General features: G+C 38.3%; 1 protein-coding gene across 1 annotated transcript; it reads left to right on the forward strand.

Moving 5' to 3' along the window:
* The first annotated feature begins 1,020 nt into the window (after window positions 1-1,020).
* fam89a (family with sequence similarity 89 member A) lies at window positions 1,021-9,142 on the forward strand. The gene is made up of 2 exons (XM_026142585.1): window positions 1,021-1,449; window positions 3,538-9,142. The coding sequence occupies exons 1-2, from the start codon at window positions 1,201-1,203 to the stop codon at window positions 3,829-3,831; spliced, it is 543 nt and encodes a 180-aa protein (XP_025998370.1). The 5' UTR covers window positions 1,021-1,200; the 3' UTR covers window positions 3,832-9,142.
* The last annotated feature ends 7,699 nt before the right edge of the window (window positions 9,143-16,841 follow it).

Consider the following 16,841-nt stretch of genomic DNA (forward strand, 5'->3'; position numbering starts at 1 on the left):
TTGGACATGTACAACGAAATTCTGGTAACGCCACACCAACTGTTCAAGGATTAAAAATATCAATTGTATGACAGCAAGAATAAATAGCAGACCAGAGGAGTATATACAAACAAGATGAATATATACAAAACTAGAAGGCATAAAATAGAGAGGCACACATTAGAGGACATGGTTGCAAAGTGCTTGAAAGTAGTGCAATGGAGAAATGGAGAAAACACCCATATGATTGTAATAGGATCTCTTAGAACAGCATTTAAACTTTGATTATTGTTCCACGTTTTTATTTTGTTTCAGTGCATGTGTTCTGTTGAGTTGTATGTTTGTAAAAGAAATACTTGCAGGAGTGATTTTTTTTTCTTGAGAATGGTATAAGATGTTATAATTATGATCCTAATTTATAACATAAGGGATACATCGTAATAAAAAAAAAGAGGTGTGAGATGCAAAGCATCCACCTGTGGGAGAATTCTGCAACAGAAAAAAGGTAGTACAAATATAACTTCTAGTAAAAGAAAGGCTTCTATTAATCCTGGTTCGAAGCAGGACAGCATGGTGGTGCAGTGGTTAGCACATTTCAGATATGTGGTTGACTCTTAAAGCCAGCTGTGAGTGCTTGCTCTCCTTGTGTCTAGCTTGTATTATCCAAGTGGTCTCCTCCCAAAGCACCAAAACATGCTTTTCATGTTAAATGATGTTTCTAGATTTATCAGTATCTAAAGGTTAAACCCTACAATGGACTGGCGATCTGGGATGAGAACGTGTTGCACCCAGTGACAGCTGGTATGGGTTCCAGCCCTTCTGCAACCCTGAATTGGATAAGTGAGCAAGAAGATGGATGGATATTACAAGGCAAAGTTTTCACGCTTCTCCTTATAATATTACGGGCAGAAAAAAGCCAGTATGCTTTAGCAATTATTGTTTCTGTTATTTTTGTTTTTCTCTCTTTCCACGTTCATCACACTTTTTTTAAGCTGATGTGATTTTATTTTGACGATCATACCGGAATTCCAGCGGCTTCACTCGGGATAACTGAACGTGGCGTCGTTGGCTACCCTGGGGTGAGAAAAGCACGGCTGTTGCTCGGTTTGTTCAGTGTGGGAGACTGCTGTGTGATAACAGTGTTTGTGGCGTCTTTGAACTGAAAAAAAAAAACAGGACTTTATAGACACTAGCTCTCCCCGCTTCGTAACACATAAGACGATGAATGGTAAGTCAACGAACGGCACGCTGGGGGGAATGGCCTGCATCGAGGGTCTACCGCCGCTGCCGAAGAGCCTGAGCGGGTTGCTGAACTCAAGCGGCGGCTCCTGGAGAGAAATGGAGAGGATGTACGTGAAGAAAACCATGATCCAGGACGACCTGAGCAGAGGCAGGAACAATGCCGATAACCTGCTGGCCAACAAGCCGGCCAACCTCGATGCAGCACTGGCTCTGCTGCGAAAAGAGATGGTAACATTTTCAGTGTTTTCCTTTATTTGTCGACAGGAAAGTGGTCCGTTTACCACTGCTGGTTTAATCCTAGCGATTTACATTCACAACCATTCAACCAAAATCCCTAAAGAAACTGCAGAAGTTTTCTTTTTTCGGCTTTTGGACAAACTTGTGTGCATTTTAGCTGAGAAATTAAGACTTTTTGAAAACAATAGTCTTTTGATTGATTCGGCATACAAAATTAACCCGTTCTGCATTATATAAATAAATTATGAAGTTAAAAATATTGATTTATGTCCTGTCTGTTTGGGATTTTTGTTCAGTGAACATACAAATTATGTTCACTGTTCATTGTTATCACTTCTGTTAAGTGTGTTTTCTCCTTGCTCTGTTTATTAAAGACTCGCTAGTTAATTAACTTAACATGCCACCCAACCACCTAGAAGCACTTGAGGATAAAAACGAGATTTTTTTAAAATGGACTCTGGTGTTAATAACAGCCTATATAAGAAGAAGGAAAAAAGGGGATCAGGAACAGCTTTGCATTGGATGAGACAAATTAAGCCATTAGGCTTGTGCTGATTTGGATTCTAAGCTCATTTTAATACCTTTTAGCTTCAGTATAAAAGTTTCTATTGTGACATACAGAAACCAACACAAAATCCTTCAGTGAACTAATACCTGCTATCACATTTGCAGAGATGTAATCAGAGTGAAACTCTTACTGCACACTGTTTTACACTCCCTTGCCAGCAGCAAGGATTTTCATACTATCACCGGACCAGATTTCATTATTGAGGTAGATTCCCAGCAATCTTGGTTAATGCTTAACAATAGCTTGTTTTCTTATGCGAAGTCACGTAGCTGAAAGAGGTTAAACTGCTGCTGAAACTCTAGGCATTTGGATTTATTTATTTTTTTCCTAAATCTTTCTTTCCTAAATCCCACTGACTCTTTATGTCCTTTAGCCTTGGCAGAGCAGGTTCCTAACGTTAGCCTTATTGCTTTGCTGCTGTTAATGTATTACTGTGGGGTTGTTGTAGTTAATAAGTTGTCAGTGTCCTATATTTTTAAAGACTCTAAGCTTGTCCCTGTGCAGTTTTAAAGAGCACAGTGTTTGGTGTGCGTTTTAGCTGCCTGTGTTATGCTTGACCACTGAGTGTGCCGTGCCTCTAAGTTCAAACTGCACTGTCAGCTCAGCCGTGAGGTCAGCAGCAAAAATGCCCTTTACACACCATCATCGTGGCCTTGACACACCGATGTCACAGAGTCAGCTGAGGCCACAGGCGAGGATTATTTTTATTACTTTCTTCTCTTTTTGTTTCTTTGTTAGAGGTTAAATTTAGTGACTGTTTAGGTATTTTACTTGAATAATTCCTTTACAGTCACTCTTTTGTTGCTTATCTTTCTGTTTATGTGCTAAACGGTTGAGAAATAAATCAGATTTTCACTAATGCCAAGTTATTAAGGTGATTTGCCAGACAGATGTTTTTGGAGCTAAAACAATGAATTCATTCATCTATATTTAAAAAATAAATTGGCTATTATGCCGGTAAAAGCCCCACAGGCCCATTTTATTATTAAATGGGCCTGTGGGAACCCTGGAAGATTTACTTGCTGTAGAAAGATCCTGGTTACTGAATGCTCAGAAGTATAAGACTGAGCTTTTATTTGTAGGCAATATTGGCCACTGAAGGATGGTTGGAGAGTTTAAGTGGTGCAACTGGTGTAAATTTCATCATTTAAAGGAAAACTTGCTAGGCTCCATGTTTGTGTCCTTACACCCAGCTTGTTGTGGCACTACACTATAAGGGCACCTGCTATGCATATGTCCGTGAAGTAATTTAGAAAATGAAAGCAGAGCCGCTTGTTCGTGGTTCCTGTAGCTGTTTGTGTTCATGTCAAGCGATTATAATCCCAGGTTATTAGACAAAATGACACGTTTAAAAAATTTGTAGAACATTATCTCTGGGTTTCTTAATTATTAAACTGTGAACAATTAAAAAGGCAACAAGCTGCTGAAAAATAATCGAATAAGCTAATGAGTTAGCTGCAGCTGTACTTCCCTGGGTTTTTTAATGCTAATCCCTATACTGCCCCCTACAGGTGGGTTTGCGTCAGCAGGACATGTCCCTGCTGTGCCAGCTGTGGTCGCTCCACGAGTCCATCCAGGAGTACAAGGGGAGCTGCCAGGACCTTAGCGCAGCCTCCAGCCTCAGCATGATGGAGAATGGCTACTTTGACGAGGATGACGAGTATTACCCGGAGCCTGGTTCCACTCCCACCGGGGAACAGCCGGATGGAGACATTGGAGATGGGATGGCAACAATGGGGGCAGCCAAGAATGGGAGCGGCAGTGGCAAAGGGGACAGCTGGGACTCCTTTCGCGTTAACATCTGAGGCCTCGTTGTCAGCATTTTTCTTAGTGTGGATGCATATTTTTGGGTTGACAGACTGGATTAGGCTGGAGGAGAAACCTTTTGGGCCTCCAGGGAGTCAGTGGCTGGTGAGAGACAACAGACTATGGCGTCTCGTGGAACTGTAAAAATCCAGCTACCTTAAACACCTCCTCAGGTCAAACATCCGCCTGCTTGTGTTGCAGAACGTTGTTTCTGCAGCGTGACCAGGAGCTTCATCAAACTGCAGATCTGAGCGATCAGATATTTTGAGAAGTTACTCTCTTAACAACCTCTGAAACACTCAGGGGTTGGGATCAATTGTATCCAGCGACTCGATATAGTCAAAATTCGGCAATATACATATATATATATATATACACACACTTCTTTTTGTAAACAGCTTTATTGCTGCTTCTATGTCCGTTTGTTTTGTTAGACAGTCACTTTCTTTTTGGCTGAACTTTTTTTTTTTTTTAATTTACATATACAAAAATATATGAACAAAGTTTTATTATTTATTATATAATATAAATAACAAAATATTTGCTTTCCTGTTACTCTGACATTTTCTACTGCACCATTCCTCAGCATTTACAGGTTGGAAAGAATCCCAGAAATCCAGAGCTTTGCAATCAGCATTGGTGCAAAAAGATGACTGACTCTGTGGACATATTAATGGAGACAGTGTGTGTGTTTCTTCTAAGTGGTGAAACCATTAATTTACATCAACCCCTTGGGGTCCAACCAGAAGTAGTAGTACGGAGAAAGAGATGAGGTCCTCATATCCACTGAGTTTGTGTGCAGGTATGAGGTCTTCACCGTCCTGCCTTTAGGTGGAGCAGATATCTGCTCAGGAAATGTGAAATCTTCAGAATGCTGGAAACAGTTTTAACTGTTTGCAGAGGTGAAAAACCCCAAGCCCAGCGTGCTGTGTTGCAGATATAGTGCTTCAGCACTTTACAGGCATATCAGACATGTCTCTGTTCTCAGACTTTGTAGTGTTCAGGACACATCTGCCTGAATTTAACTTTCTGCTTTAATATTATCTATCTTTAAGAAACATTTACTTAAAGATTAAAACAGAACTCAGTTTATTTCTGGATCTTGGTTTCATTGTATTTATCAATTTAAGTGGGGGTCCGCCCCAATCAAGGGTTGGCTGGTTCAAACACTGAACATTCAGATATTAGTTTCTTGAGGTCAGTATTAACATGAATAGAAATGCAAAGACTACCTAAGTTGAAACAAGAATTATTCTTCAAAATAATAGAATTATTCTATTATAGATGATAATGAGCATTAAAAGAAATTATGAAGCCACATACAAATATGGCCAAGAGCTGAGCTGTGATCTGGTAGCTGGAACATTTTTCATTATGGAAACAAAAAATAAAAAATCTACACATTTTCTCACTTTTTCATGGTGCAGTTTGTTTTTAGACACTTTTTTTTTAAATGGGACCTATTGTGCTGATATCACTTCCATGCTGGCTTTGTATGATTCACAGTTTACAGTAATCTTTCTTTGAGTTTAAAAACAAACAAACAAAAAAAAACCCTTGCCCTTCATGGGGATTTCTTACTGACCTCCTTTTTTTATTGATTGATTTTGTTCCTTTTAGAAACATTTTTGCATAATAGGTCCCTTTTAACTTTTTCTGGTCCCAGTGGCCTTCAAATATCACCTACAGTGTAAATAAACATCTGTAGCTCTAGACCTAGTAGCAACTATCACATGAAAAAACGGTGCTTTATACTCTTATGCATCGAGATCTTAACCAATCTCATTTTAGCGTCATGTGCTCTGTTAAGTGTGACAGATGCCCGTGCAGGATTAAGCTCATTTTTAAGTCATCCTTGAGGAATATAAATCTGATTATATCAGCATTTGGTCATCTTTGCATACGTTATAGGGGCTCTTTAACGATCTCTGCTTCCATTACAATATGACGGTGGTCATTAATTAGATTGTAACAAAAAAAAGTGCTTTTGTTTTTGCTTTGGTTGGTTTTTTTTTTTTTTTTTAATCAGAAGAACTTGCCTTCATTGCCTCATCTATAATAAAAAAAACAACTAAGTTAAAATTCCTTCAATCTAAAATCTAAAATCTTGACTGTTTAAGACTTTTGGATGTGAAAATCCTCTTTGTAAACACATGAATGGTCTACTCAGGCTTCCTAAGTATCTAAACTCTGCAGCAAAGGTCTCAGCTCAGCCTGTAGCATACAACACAGCTACAGACACAGCACAGCAGCTGTGCTGTCAATCATAAATTGAGTTTCTGAACTCACCATCGCTTTGAGAAGATATCGAGGGTTCATCTTTGCACAAATGTGCTCATATTTCGTCACCTGTCTGTACGTCAGTCCGCTATTTGAACACAAACCAAAGAGAGTACGCCACTCAGCATTGTATTTGGTTGACGTTGCTGATGTAGGCGGGATCTGGCTATGTTGAACTTAAAACTTAACATCTGGTGTCTTGACGAATGTCGTTAGGAGTTTTTTGGAGCTGATGAATGAAGGACATTTGGTTGGCCTTTTGAACAGTTGGCCGCCTTCTTCCCCACTCAAAGACCAGCGTTTTCAGTTGACTGAATTAAAATGTCACCGACCAGTGAAAGTCTAGAGGATTGATTTATGACAAGTATGTGAAGAGTCAGATGTGTCGCAATAACATGTGGATATGAAACCATGTTTCCGCAAGCACAGTAACCCTTGATCTTCTAACTTCTCTCTAAAATCTGTCGACATCAAGAGTTTCTGATTTAACCGGAGTAGTCTGACATTTTGGGAAAATGTTTCAGTTACATACTTCATCTGTTAAACGTAAAGTCAAACCAGCACAATCACCAGATGGGGAAGTAGCTAGCATTACTATGTCTTACTGCCTCCATTTCCCAGACATGGATTAAGCTGAGATAGACCATAAACTTTTTCCCCTGGAGGTCCTCCTAGGATTTAGTCTGGGAGGAGGTTTAATCCGTGTTGGAGAGTAACAAAATCCACTGGCAAGCACTTTTAAAGTTGCCACTTTGACATAGTTTTGTTATCCATATAACCTGGACCTGGTGTGTGAAGTAATTTTAAACATTACCATCACATGGGGACACAAAGTGAACAATGGTTGATTGTTTTTTGAGCAGGATGAAGTTTGGGGTGGAGCAAAGCTAAACTCTGTTGTCACCATAAAAGGATGCAAGTTCTCCTTGAGGTTTATCATATATATTTTTTTCCTGATCTAAGCTTGGACAAACATTTTTTTTGCCTCTTGCATATGTAACTACTCACTTTTATTCTGAACCTTTCCATAATGCATTTGCAACTTTCTGACTAGTCTTATTATTTAACAGAGTCCATTGACTTTGGTTCCAGTGTTCTGATAAGTTGAAATGATTGTTCTCTGTTTCTCTCTGTTGCTTTTTATGATCCACATTTAATGAAACTTAACTTTGTCTGTGAAGTACACCTGTATGCGACTGCTGCCAACATTTCTAGTCGGATTACACATTTAGGGTCAGGTAAAGCACCTGTTTTACTACTGCAGTCTACTGCTAATCTGAAGCCGAAAGCACGTTTGATTAAACGGTTTTAAACCACTGACGTTTAGGACACGAGTCACATCTTGATCCCAGGATTTCTATTGGATGTCTACCCAATTAGTGCCTTTTTATAAGATGTTCAAGATGGGAATGAACATATACCATAAGTCATATGAACTGATTGGCCTGTACTTTGGTTTTTAAAGCTGCTACATGTGGAATTTGAAACATAATGAATTTAGCAATCTCACAAAACTCATTCTGAAGCTGTGCCAGAAATAAATGAATGTCATGCTGACATGTCGCTCTCCTCCAACTCCAACGAGTCCCTAATTTGGATCTGTTGTTAATTATACTCTTCTCTGTCAAAAGATTGTTTGGAATTTTATTGGCAGGGATGCAGCTGTTGGGAACGGTGTACTGCTGACACCCACTGAAATTTGAGTTGCTCTAGCAAAAGTGAGACATCTCTCTTCCTGTTTTGGTTGATGCTTAGAAGAAATTGTACACCTCAAAATAAAAGGACCCTAATGTATGGCGGTTATTTCTTCAGAATACAACTTTAAAGTACACGTAGCAATTTTACCGTCAAGAACTTGTATCAGCCTTAAAGTCAGCTGAGGCATTTGCAAACCGAGCTAGGTGGTGCACTCCTCACTTGTTCTTCAAGTCTGTTTTTTGCACTTGTTTGTGCCTGTTGCTGTGTTAAATCCCCAAAAATACGACTACCTGACCCTCTTTGAGTTTGTCACTACTACACAGGTGCATGGTGCTCTTTGTACGCTTACACTATTGTAGCTTAACCCAGCACAAGAGAGCTAAGAAGAAGCTTTAAATTGAACACCAGCAAATTGTACTTAATATTGTACCGTTGCCACGTGTGTTGCCTGTTCTGTAGACTAAAATATGCCCCTTTTTCACATGATTATTGGATGTGTAACATGGAGATTTCATCTCAGGGTAAACTTTAAAAAAAATTGTTGGTTTTTTTTGGGTGGTTTTGACTCCTGACAAAATAGCATACTTCCCTTAAACAATGGCTCTCGAACTAAAGGTGAACAATGCTATGTCACACCCACTTACAGTGAGTCATAATTATGATTCAATGGTTTGGTGCAAGTCTCAAAATCAAAGGGCAAACTTTGCACCAACTTTGAACAATCAGGAGGCGAAGACGCCAAGTGCAAAACAACCACAAAAGCTTGACATAGTTTGACTTAAGTGCGGATTACCCCTGCAATCACGGTCACGCCTGAGCGTTCACACCCATGCTGTAGTGAGGGTTGTGGCACTTGAATGGAGAATAACTTGAACATTACTTCCAATGAGGAAAAAAAATAGCTGAAGGTGTGTAATGTGTGTGCGCCTTTTCTGCAGCTGACCAAATCTGACCTGTGTCCAAACCTGGGTTTGAAAACATGATTGAGCCAAGACAGTTCATTATTTTACAAGTGACATGTTTATCAGTAGGCCTGAGTATGCAGATGTAACCTATTGAGGAAATCAGAGAAGTAAATGCAATTTCATTCGTGTTTGTTCTTTATATCTCTTATTGTAATCGTTCATTAACTTGCTTTAGTGAAAAGAAGGATTTTATGTATTGTTTTTTTTTGAATAAGTAACATTTGGAGAACACGTGAAGGCTGTGTTGCCGCCATCTATCATTCCTCCTGTTCTCTTATCCATGAATGACCACACTGCTGTTTGTTTGGACAGTACTCTCTCATAGTTATACTGTTATGAATTTAATAAAGCGGTTCTGTACTTTTCAGGTTTTTAGAGTGATGTTTTTTTTATGAGGGAAATATTGATCGTGCCTTCAGACTTCTAAATTAAACTGACATGAATAGCAGATCAACAATTAAAGCACAGTTATGTTTTAGTAGAATTTAATTTGATACTTTGGGGAGATATGAGATCTATGGGTATATTAATGATTGTACCAGATCCAATGACATCCTCTCCAGGTGTTTCTGAGATAAAGCATTCATAAGGATTGTGAAAGTGAGCTTATAGGAACCACGTCCTTAGTTCCATGACACAAGTGGCTGTAGATATTATGCTCTTGGTTGTGTTTTCTATCGATCTCTATTTTCATCTTATAACTGAAAAACATCTGGAGAGCATTTCATTACATCTGGAATAAACGTTCACTTGGACGCAAAAATCAACAGGTCAGGTTCATCAAAGGTCAAATCTCTCTCATTTTTAAGTTATTTCCTAGGCCCACCTAGAGGGATTTATGTATATTTTTTTAACATCCAGCCCAAAAGTTAATTTGGACTTGGGGCTGAACTGATTAGATTTTGGTCATCAAATTTTACTATGACCTCACTCCCGAGTGCAACTAGAGAGAATTTCAGTACATTTGGAACAAATGATTTTGGAAGTAAAGGTTCGGATATTTCACCTTCTTAATCTACTTACTTACTTTCATGTATGTAAAATTTAATGTTCTAATGAGATTTATGACCATTGGTCAAACACATACCTCAGGAACAGAAGGAGGATTGTGACCATATTTCATAATTGGTATAGTTCACTGAATTGGTAGCACCAACCTTCACATTATACATTTCATTTGGACAGACTGGCTGGCAGACACCTGTAATGTGATCATTCTGGTTTGAGCAGAGTAGCCAGCAGCTCTGTGGGGCTGCAGATGCTTTGAGTAAAATGCAAATGTCAGCATGCTGACAACAGCAATGCTAAATCTCTCTTATCTAGCATAGTATTTTAATACACTATCACTCAGCATAAAGCCCTAAGCACACAGTACAGGTAAAGTTGTTGAGGTTGTGTTTACAATAAAATTTAGAGTATGTATTTAATTTTGTAGTGATACTTTTGTTATTTTTATATATTTGTTTTTGCTTCAAAACCTAAATTGTGCTGGTGAAACATTTAATGTGCTAATGTGTGCACAGATACAGCCTGCACCAGGAGATTTTCTGGAGAGAAATTCATTTCAAGCTTGGTGGTCATCCTAGGCTAGGAAACATCCTGTGGTAACCTCGAACATGTGTTCCAAATACTGCTCTAACCTAAAAACTTTAATCCACTTGTGGCACGACTGGATAAGTAAGTTGCTTGGTCTTTAATTATTATCTCAATCTGTTTTGAAGTTGTTGAGACGTTTCACTTTCGATCACTGTTACTGGCAACCTGGCAAACTAACTACTAATCATGTAGGTATGCCACAAACAGGCTAAAAAATAAAACCTTTACATTTGCACTATTTACACCCAAAATCTTAAAAAAAAAAAAATCCAACTAATACTCTAGGAGAAACAGCTCTTTCACACCAAACTGTGCTTCCTTGCCATCTCCCTGCTGCCCTACTTATTTCTTGTTCTCAATGCATCTCACTCTGACCTGCATTTAAATGCGCCAATCTGCATTTTGGTCTAGAGTAGCTGCCATGCCTGTGCAGTTCCAGTGTAATTGATCATTACTGCAGCAGGATGTGGTGGCTTTGATGTAGCAGCTTCTCCTGCTGGGAGGTTGGGATGAATTACTGATGATGATAACACTGTTTATATTTTCATACTCAGAGTCTCTATGTTAATTCTCACCAACCTCCCTGAGAGACTTAAGAAATGGGTCATGCAACAATATCTCGGTTTCATACAGCATGTGCACCATTTTTTTCCCGTTACCTGTTATCACAGTTGCTGTGTATTTGCCCTGTGTGGTGTTTATCTAAAAATTACACGATCTGACAAATCTGATGGCTACTTTTTAAAAAGTGGACTCTAGATTTTAAGACATTATTTCAAACATGTTAGAATAATACAATTAAAGCACCAAGAAAATAATGATCAAAGTGAATTACTTGATGTGTTCACAAAGGAGTAAAAACAAGCATATGCTTATTTAATCCTACCCTATTCTGCACTCGGTAATCACTTTACTTCCTGTTTGTATCCTGCATTTATTTGATTTTATAAACCCAGATATATGTATTTACAGATATATGCAGATGTACACACCTATCAAAAATAAAAAGTAACAGGTCAAAGCCTTTTCCCCCCATTACTTCAAAAAATTGTCATGCTTCCATTCATCACTCAGTCTGTTTCGCAGCTTCACTCCACATAGAGAGATCAAAAACTTTCTATTACATACGAACACAGAGATGGTTTAAATATAACTCCCCCCCTCAAATATTATCCACCATCCCTGTAAAAAATGTTTTGGATATTGTGAGGAACTAAGTAAGTAGGAAGTATAGTTTATTGTTTTATACAGAATTTGTACAGTGTGAAAATGAACCACACTGGTGAATTTTATTGTTTTGGATTTTAAGGGTATAGTGTTATAGATGATCCATGATATTTTGTAACCATTATTATGGATTATCCTTCTGGTCCTTTTTTGCAATATAAATAATTATGCTAGTAGTATTTATAAATATTGCTCCAAACCTCTAAACAGTCATCTGAATATGGTGTAACCAGTGAGCAGTAGAGATTGTAGTAGAGTAGTGATTTCTGGATTTCTGTGTTTTATTTTATGCAGTTTTGAAACGCTTCTCAAAACCTCACTATGTATATGTTCTATCTGAGATTTCTGACTTCGCCTGTTATCACATCAAGAAACTTATTTTCACGAACTCTTCAGTGTCCATCCCATGTTTTATGAATCAAGAATGGTGTATTCCTTTTACAATTCACAAATATCAGAATTTTACTTTTACTTACTTTACTTTTTTTTTGTGCTGTCAAACCACTTCTGTACTTTGAGCATTTTCTTTAAATTTGCCAGGTGTCCCCCAGGTGTCTGTACTGGGGCCAAATCTTTTCATAATTTATGTAAAAGATATTTGTCAGCAGGCTCTATTAAAAGGATTTTTTCCCCCAGATCGTTCTTGTATGTTCTTGGGGAAATTTAAAGGAGCTACTAATAAGTGATAAACTAATTAAACAGTGCATTTGACCAACAAGTGATCGTTTGAGGACTCTTATATTTGCCTCGATGTTTTCCATTTTTATTCTACAAAAAGAAATACTTTACTTTTCTCAACACTGTCCTAAACTAAGCAGTGAAGTACATTTTACTCAGTCACCCAGCATTACAAGCAAAATGATTTACATCTGAGTGCATTAAGGAATGATAATCCCGTACAATAGAAATCATATTTTAACATTAGTACAAGTTATTTCATACAGTGAGTTACAGTATTATTCATTCTATCCAAACTGAAAGTGCAGTTTATTACTGATACATGCTGGTGATGGTTTAACCTTTGAATTTCTTGATTTTATTAAAAGTACATTTTATTGTCTCTTTCTTGTACTATGCTGTGTTTAAAGTGTCTTATAATTAATTTTGCCAGATCTAATCTCAGGTCTACAAAGCATTTGTCATTTAGCAAATCTTTGTGAGAGGTTTAGATTGTTTGGCACTTATCCTTTCGTGTCCATGGCCTTCGTGCGCATATCTTTGACTACAATTGCTGGAAATTCCTACATGGTATAAATTTCCTTTATACAGATTCCAATAAAAGGCAGAAAAGCTCAACAATTCCATTTATTGGAAAAACAGACATAACACATGAATGTGACCACAGTTCTAACAGAACAGCATTTCTGATATTATTTATTTATTTAACCACCCAATGTAAAGGTAAAAAAAACAACAACTGTAACATTTTGGGCTTTAAATACATCGATCCATATAAACCAATGGGCCAAAACAATACAATTGCATGCAGGTGACCTGAATAGCAGACTGTGCTGGAACAGACATGATCCAGAGGCTCCATGCCATATCCCCTTGAATCTGTTACCAGCCTCCTCTTGTCAGACACCTCAAAAGGTCCTGTCTCTCAACTGTGATAGGTCGGAGCTATTGTGTGGCGTGAGGGCCCGCTCATATAATGCCAGGCATTTGAGGACTGCCACATTTACTTTAGTAATGAATTTAGGGGGGGAAAACAGTTTACTTCCACCATTGCATGATCATATTTTGTTGTCATTGTAGCAGCTCCCACAGGTAAATGGTGTAGTTGCACACTTATGTTAATTAAGTAATGATGAAAGTTTAGTGAGTCATTTCATTATTTTTACAGTGCTATTTGATGTCCTGTTTTTCTGGTGTATTTTCTCTGTGAGCATGCTCTGCATATACCGGCCTCAGTCTGTATCGTTCGAAGCTCATGTTGTCTCTCTGTGCTCTGGTCTTGTGCAGGCTGTGTGAGCGTCTGTTAGGAGATTACAGCAGATTAACATAATCCTGATTGAGAGAGCAAATCCAAGGTGCGCATCACTCTCTCTACATGGAGGGATGAGGCAGATTGCCACATCAGTGGGATCGACACAAGGCCAACAAACATCGTGAAAGCTGTGTTTATAGTGAATATTGCAAACTAGTGGTGATGTTTTTGAGTTAAAGTTGCCAGTTGGTATTTTTTGCTTCTAATTCTGTAATTCTGTGTTGTAATATGTGTTTTTCTTTGCGTAACTGACGCCCACAGAGTTTGTTTTTGTTATACTGTGCTCCTGTGCACTCCTCCTTTCCTTTGTGTTGCTCTTTTCAGTCCACTGATCCCAGTGAGGCCAGTGCATACCACACTTGTTTGTGTTTCTGGCCTTGCTCTGTCTTTTTGAATAAAAAGCAAATGACTGCAGGTTTAATACACAGCCTATTTCCTGGTAATGTTGTATTTCCTCATTTGAATATGCATAGTGGACCTCATCCAACTGTTCTGCTCCCCACTGACATCAGGATTTCTCCTGAGTTTCAGCTCTTGTCTCTTGGATGCACTGAATCTGAATTACAATTTCATGCAAACGTTCCAAGCTAGATCCTATCCTGGCTTTGGTGATTTCCACTGTGAGGCTAACTTTGTGATCTACAGTGATTCGACAGATTGCCGTGGAATTTGGCATATTTTCCTCTGGAAGAGAGCTTCAGTGTCTTTCAGCCCCAAACTCTGTCTCATGGAGAAATACACTCAAACTAATGACACAAATATCTGTCTCAGCTCTTTGTGTTGAGTACTAACAATGTAACAAATATGCTAACACAGTTAGCTAAAATAGCAATGGTGACAGGCACTATAGCAGCTAACACAAACGACACACAACCTCAATTCAATAAAAGGCAGGAGCCTGTGAGTAATGTAAAAAAACAGAACGTAAGGATTTATAAATCCCATAGAAAACATATCAAATGTTTAAACTGAGAAAATGTATAATTTTAAGAACAATAGTTCATTTTGAATATGATGTTAGCAACGTGTCTGCAAAAAGTTGGGCCGGGGGCCATGCTTACCACTGTGTAGCCCCTTCTTTTGAAAAGTCTGTAAACATTTGGGAACTGAGAAGACCAGCTGTTGGATTTTTTAGGAGATGAATATTGTCCTATTCTTAGGACTAGTCTGATGGAGGATTCTCACTGCTCAGCACTCCTCTTGGTCTTATTTTTCATTTTCTGATATGCCAAATGTTATCAGTTGGTGAAAGATCTAGGCTAAAATTCAGCACACAGACTCTTCTACAGCCATGCTGTTGTAATACGTGTAGTATGTGGATTAGCATTGTCTTGCTACTTATGCATAGCATTCCCTTAAAAAAAAACATCATCACAATTGTAATATATTGTACTCTAAAACTTGATATACACATGTCAGGGTTGATGGTGCTTTTCCAGATGTGCAAGCTAGTAATTCCATAGGCACTGATGCACCACTATAGCATCAAAGACAGAGGCAGAGTGTTAATAATAAACCAGATGGTCCCTCTACTCTTTAGTCTGGAGGATTGCATATATTATTTGCCTATATTATATTATATAATATTTAATATTTTGATGTAGACTAGAAATTGATGTGAAAAAAATCATGCACCATTCATTTCTTATAAATGTTATTTTGTACCAGGCTCTAAACGTGATTTCAGGCAAATTAACATGGAAATCGATGGAGATTGACTAACTCCTTGAACGGCATTTTCTTTCACTTCTATTTTGTTTCATTTGTGCAAAAAAAACCACAACAAAAATCACATTTAAAGAAGCACAAAGTTCTCCTAAAACAATAATCTAACATAAGGAGGTTTCCAACTGATCAGCTTAGATATTAAATGTGCCACCTTTTTCATTTATGGATGGAGGAATCCGCTTTAGCCTCAGTTTATACCTTTCAGTGCAGAATTAGTTTTACTTCTCCATATTGTACCTGGCAGGTAAAATGACTTCAGGCTTACTACTGTTACAGTAATCTGATTAGTAAAACTCAGATTAAACCACTGCACACCACAGTAAGAGACCAGCACTTTCCACCATCACACAGTCAGTGGTTTGTTCACAAAGATTTTGTCCAAAGGTTAGTGACAAAGGTGTGTTTGTGTTTATTTAGGATTTTGTCTTCTTATTGAACTTAAATCTAAAGACAGAACAGGTGGATGTGGCATTTTAACAACATGAACAGTGTTGTGTCTTTTGTGACTTTAAGGATTAGAATTTGAGATCAAAACTTGGTCATGAGGTAAAAGCAGAAGCAGGCCCGAGCTTCTGTTTTTATGCAAATAACGTATAGACTACAGGGTGTTTAAGTTCATCTGGCTGACAGGCGACACATTGTGAATGTCTTACATGGCAGACGTAGTGCATAGGGTGCAGCATTCATAAAACACAGATCCACCCTTGGTGAGGACACTTAAAACATTCCACATCAGTGTGCTGTCTTTCCAACTATTCAGAGGCTTGTAACAACAAGCGCCCGCGTGCAGAAGCAACACGTATACAAACAGTGAAATATCTCATTAAGCTCTGGGTGAAATACAGCATATTTTGTCTTTTTATACCCCAATATGACAAACACTCTAGAGAACATGTAGTACAAAAACAAAGTATCTGCATGATGTTTCCTATGCACAGTTTTGCAAACTCGCTCTGCAAGTTTATTCCACATGATTTATTACAGAAGCATACGCTGTCTGCCTGACAAATGTTAAAGGGTTTAATGTTGCGGTTGAGCTGGAGATTGTTGCATTTGGCAAAAGGTTGGATAAACCATGGAAGGGTCGCCACTGTGTCACAGTGACAGACCACCATTCACACCTAATTTAGAGTCATCAGCTAACCTAACCCCACTAACTGCATGTCTGTGGACTGTGAGGGAAAGCCAGGGTACCCACGCAGACGGTGAAAGAACATCAAACCGCCCACAGAACGACTCCACCTGGCCAGTGCATTTAAACCCAGAATAATTACGCATTTTAAATCTCTGCATTCATCATGTGAATTTTGCGCAAGAACTAAATAACTGTTTGAGAGGCAAAGAGAGAAAATACGTCCTCAGTACTTTGAAATAGCTGGAAATGAACAATTATTAATTTATAGGCGCTGAACTGAATTTTAAGACAAAAAGAAGAAACAATTCCCCTTGTGAGGTCAGCACAGGGGTTTGTGCCTTAATACTGACAAACAATAAAAGTTCAAGTTACAAAAAGCTGCTGAATTTT

The sequence above is a fragment of the Astatotilapia calliptera genome, chromosome 15, assembly GCF_900246225.1.
Source record: "Astatotilapia calliptera chromosome 15, fAstCal1.2, whole genome shotgun sequence".
NCBI classification, from domain to species: Eukaryota; Metazoa; Chordata; class Actinopteri; order Cichliformes; family Cichlidae; genus Astatotilapia; species Astatotilapia calliptera.